Genomic DNA, 5,000 nt, shown 5'->3' with positions numbered 1-5,000 from the left:
TTCTCATGGAAATCAGGAGTGTCAGAACATTCTTCAGCCTCTTTAAGTTTACTGTTTCATAATGGCACTGGCAGCTAGCCTCGACCTCAGCCTCAGACAAACAATAAAACCAGCCCTCTGTCATTACATCACACACACACACACACACACACACACACAAACTCATATCCGTTCACACGTATCTACCCTGTGAGGAATAGATTGCGAGCTGTAACTGCTGCACTCCTTTGCTGCTGTCTACCTGTTTTTGTTGTTTCCCTGCACATGAAAGTAGAACAATGGCATCATGTCACTCACCTGGTCTCCTGTGAGGTGACAGGCGGCGAGATTCTGCTCCTCGAATGACGAGGCCGAGCGGACATATTTGAGCCAGCTGTTGCTGGTGGCATCCGTGTCCAGTGCAAACTTGATGCTCCCCATCACATCCACCACCTGTTAGAGACCACAAAATGTGTAAATTTAACAATCAATAACATTTCAAACAGGCATCAAACTCACATTATCTATGTGGATACAGAGAGCACAAGCCTTATTCTAAAAAAAAAGAAAATGTTTGATGTGATGCAAAGAGCGAACGAGTCGGTGGGTGTTAGGGCCACCTAACCTTGTCAATCCTGACAACCAGACAAGGAAGAGGGAAAGGAGGAGGGAGTGTACAAACTGTGGCTTCTTTCACTTGTCTAATGACTTTCTCTGGCATGTATTGATCACCCTTTGTAACCCCGTCAGCCCCCGGAGACTCCAGGAGCGGGTCTCATGTTACCCGCTTTCACAGAGAATGAAGGAGGATGGAGGTAGTGGTGAAGAAGGAAGAGGAGGAGCAGAAGAATAGAAGAGGGGTTCATTGTGAGGAGAAATGTGAGGGGGGAGTCCAGAAAGGAGAAATGAGTCCTTATTGTGTTTTTTATGAGAATTTGTAAGATTTTTCTGTTAACTAACAATGGATGCTTGACAAATAGAAATCTAACAAATGATCACATTGGAGACTATTTCTGTGTTTATGACACCGGTCCAGAGCTCTGGGATGTATCTCTGGACATGGCTGAGAATCTGGGGTCAGCTGAAACCCCCGAGCTCGCCCTCTCCACCACGCTGGGCTCTGATTTCGCCCCCGTGCTGCATATGATACTGAGAACCAGCGTGAATCCTCCTGGGAGAACTGGCCTGGGACAGAGCAGCTCCTCTAATTACAAGGACCAATCAGCCCAGCCTGAATTCAGAGTTGACCCCTAGGTTGACTCTGCTCTCCTAATCACTGTCAAATGTCTGCTGAAGGAAACCGAGGTGCGATGGAGAAGAACCAACAAGCCAGCTGACATTTTTAGATGTGCCAGGTTTGCGAACTCGTCTAAGCAGCGGCTTTTATACAGACGTGTTCGCATTTATATTTTTCTTGCTGCTCATAAAGTGTGAATGGCCATGTTCCTGTTAGAGCAGAGCTTTGTGCAAGTTGCATTTTTGTGGGTGGGGGCACAGGTGCCAAGCTCGGAGAGTAAACATGCTAGGGGGTCTGGATCTAGGTGTGGAAGTGTGCCTTGTTTTATTGCAGCAACGGTTTTCGACAAATGTACGAGTGTGTGATTGAAGTAGCGACAATGTTCTGCACTTTTGGACCGAGGTGTGAGATTTACCACCAAGTCGTGCTTTTCTTTAAAACTAAGAAAAAAGTTTCAAGTTCCAAACAAAACCATTTTTTTCTTGCATTTTTTATCCGATTATGAGTTTAAAAAAGAACACTTGTTGATAATATTAAACCTCTATTAACGGTCTGGTCTGCTTTAGAACTTTGAAAAAGTCCAGATCTTAATTTTATGTGCAAACAGCCACTGAAAACTAACCAGGCAGGCCCTCTCTCTTTCTCTCTCTCTCTCTACACACACACACACACACACACACACACACACACACACACACACACACACACACACACACACACACACACACACACACACACACACACACACACACACACACACACACACACACACACACACACACACACACACACACGCACACACACACACACACCTCTTATTATCGGTCTAATATCCTCTCTGCAGCTGCAGGAGTCAGAGTGCACTTGTTATGGGGTTTGTGGGGAGCAGTATTGAGTGTTACACATGTGTTATTAACATATGTAAAGCTAATCTCCAGATGGAAGCAAAATGCTGTGATTTCTACTTTTCAGACACACTCATACTTGTCTGTACTACAAACTGGCAACATCCATACTTCATTTTTGCCCTGCTTTAACACACACCTGATGGTCTGATTGTGGAGTTTAATGAGCAGCAGACTAGTGAGTTGTGTGTGTGTGTGTGTGTGTGATTTTTTTTGTGTACCTACGTGTGTGTGTGACTGGGAGGCCTACTAACACCCTGTCTCAGAGTGGAAGCCTGATTTATAAGGCTTTAAATGAGGGGCAACAGAGAAGGAGAGCCAGAACAAGCTTGCGGCTGATTGTTTGTTTATTTACCTTTACCTTCCTTTTTTCATTCCCCCCCGCCCAACCACCCACCCACCCCCTATCCATACACACACACACACGTGTCACACAGAGGAGGAAGAGTATAGGACCCGGCTGGAAACCATCAGCTCCATGCGTGAAACGGTTTAAACGAAACAAAAGTAAACGCAGCTACTCCAAGTTTACCCCCTCTTAAACTTCATACTCTCCAAAGTAAAAGAACAAAAAACATGAAGTTTTCATATAACAGAAATCATTTTTGTTTGAAAAGTTCAACAATTCTGCCTTTTCTTTTTGAACTTTGTCAAACGTTTCACATAAACAAACATCAATGTCCCATCTAATTAAAGGTTTCACGTGATAAAGAAAAAGAAGCCAAACACAGCCTGGTGCTGTGTCTGCGAGTGTTTCCTAAACTAAATAAGGTCCTTGGTGGCAACAAGTCAAATTGCAAGGTTTTCCAGCATGTATAGCTGTTTAAGGTCAAAGGTCAGACATTCCCCTTCTGAATTTTCTTATCGAGCAGAATTCATGCTTTCATCAATCACAGTGAGTCATCCAGGTCCTGTAGCAGCAGTCCCACATCATCACACTGCCACCACCATGTTTGACTGGAGGTAATGTAATGGGACACTCACAGTCTCATCACTCAAAGGAACGCTGCTTAAATCACCTCATTCTCATTCTGCCTATTGGAGGTGAAAGGGAAGCAGCCAACTAACACTTTGTAGATCTTCCTTCCTTTATTTTGGTTAAACACTCTATCACGTGTTTATTACTGAGATCTGAGTATGGACAAAAGCTTTTAGAAAAGGGAAATGGCAGGGTAATGTACCTCCTCCAGGTCAGGGACGAGGTCCTGCCTCTAGTGGAGGAGTTTAAATATCTCAGAGTGAGGGAAAGATGGAGCGTGAGATCGAAAGGCAAATTGATGCGGCGCCTGCAGTGATGCGGAAGTTGTATCCGTCTGTCGTGTTGAAGAGAGAGCTCAGCCAGAAGGCCCTCTCCAGAGGGAAGTCTAGGCCTCTCTGCTTGGGCTGCTGCCCCCGCGACCTGACTCCAGGTAAGCGGATGAAAATGGATGGCAGGAAAATGGCAGTGCATCAGTTAGGCGAAATTCATCCAAAAAAAAACTGTATTTGAAAAAAAAAGGAGAAAAGCTAATTTATAACGTCATCTAAAGTCCACAACTGTAACTTTCTTGTTCAGCATTGACCCAAAAATCTGCATGCCACATCTGTAAAATATATATTTTCGTAGTTTAAAGCTCTCATTCACTCGTTTTTGTTTTCAACACATTTGCAGTGGTCTCTAGTATAAATGAGAGCCTTGTGAGATCTCCTCTGTGAAAAAAAAATCTTTCACAGAAGAAAAGTTAGCCAGAAGAGAGGGGGCCAGAAAACCACAGGGTTCTGCATTTTACTCATTATCATCTATGTTATGTGGACATCTTGTCTCTGATTGGCTAACAGCAATGCAACTCTTCCACTGCCTCCGGTCGGTCTGCAACGTTGATGTTTTATTGCTTTAAATAACACATGCCTGAAGTGGAGTTGCTAATGCTAACGGTTAGCTTCTACTAGCTGACACATGCTCTGCTGTTTCCTGGATGCTAAAACAACAACAGCCTTCCCCGTTGCGAGCTAAGATGGATGAGTCCATGAACGTCGATTTACAGTAGATCTGTCAGGTTTTTTTAGACCCGAGCATTCCCCCTTCTATTTCCTGTTTTTGTTTTGCGAGTTATCACTTTTTAATACGTTTAACCAGGTTGCTCTCCAAATATCAGCAGCCGTGATGCCCAAAGTATTCATATAAATGATGCACAAAACAAAAAATGTGATAAAAGTTTCACCGTTTGCAAAAAGTATTTCAATCAAATATGAGAAGCAGAGTCGCACCTTTTGATTTATAATGGATAAGAGATTTTTATAAATTTCCTGTTCCAGATCCTGATCTATAGTTTGACTTGATTAACCACTATCAAAAAATGACTCACTTGACATTACACACACACACATACACACACACATACGTACTACACACACCTGCACACAGACACAATGAGACTTCACTGAAAAAGGAGCGGCTCTAAGTGGACAGGATGCAGAGCAAACTCCACAGGAAGCCTTGATAAGAGCATGACACTTATATCGCCCCTCACAACACAAAGGGGAACCTTTGACAGCTAGGAACCTTTAATGGCTGTCTCGGCATGCCCTCTCCTCCGCCAGTTATATCTGACGGATGTCTGTGGAGCGCTGGGCTGAATTAGTAGGGGAAAGTTGCTTGTACGGGTAGACACTGGTGACAAGGTACATATTATTTTCTCTTTGACGGAGGGCAGAAAAGGGAAATGGCAGTTCAGAGTGCAGCGATGATTGTGATTTTGATGTGAGATGAAGATAGAAGCAGACTTATAGGATATGAGACATAACTGCTCGGTTATCGTGCGTCTCAGAGGGGAATATTTTTATAAGGTGTGATCGAAGTGCTTTGTTGAGCAGCCTCATTTTTCAAAGCGTGAACACAC

General features: G+C 43.8%; 1 protein-coding gene across 8 annotated transcripts in view; it reads right to left on the bottom strand.

Annotated features, from left to right (window-relative positions):
- Positions 1–5,000, bottom strand: part of prdm16 (PR domain containing 16) — a 208,045-nt gene that overhangs the window by 24,945 nt on the left and 178,100 nt on the right. For all 8 annotated transcript variants that reach the window (XM_054746352.2, XM_054746357.2, XM_054746353.2 and 5 more), the window contains exon 4: positions 298–432. In XM_054746352.2, the coding sequence (XP_054602327.2) occupies positions 298–432 (135 nt within the window). The remainder of the gene's footprint in view (positions 1–297; positions 433–5,000) is intronic.

The sequence above is a fragment of the Nothobranchius furzeri genome, chromosome 15, assembly GCF_043380555.1.
Source record: "Nothobranchius furzeri strain GRZ-AD chromosome 15, NfurGRZ-RIMD1, whole genome shotgun sequence".
NCBI lineage: Eukaryota > Metazoa > Chordata > Actinopteri > Cyprinodontiformes > Nothobranchiidae > Nothobranchius > Nothobranchius furzeri.
This window is presented reverse-complemented; position numbering and strand designations above follow the sequence as displayed.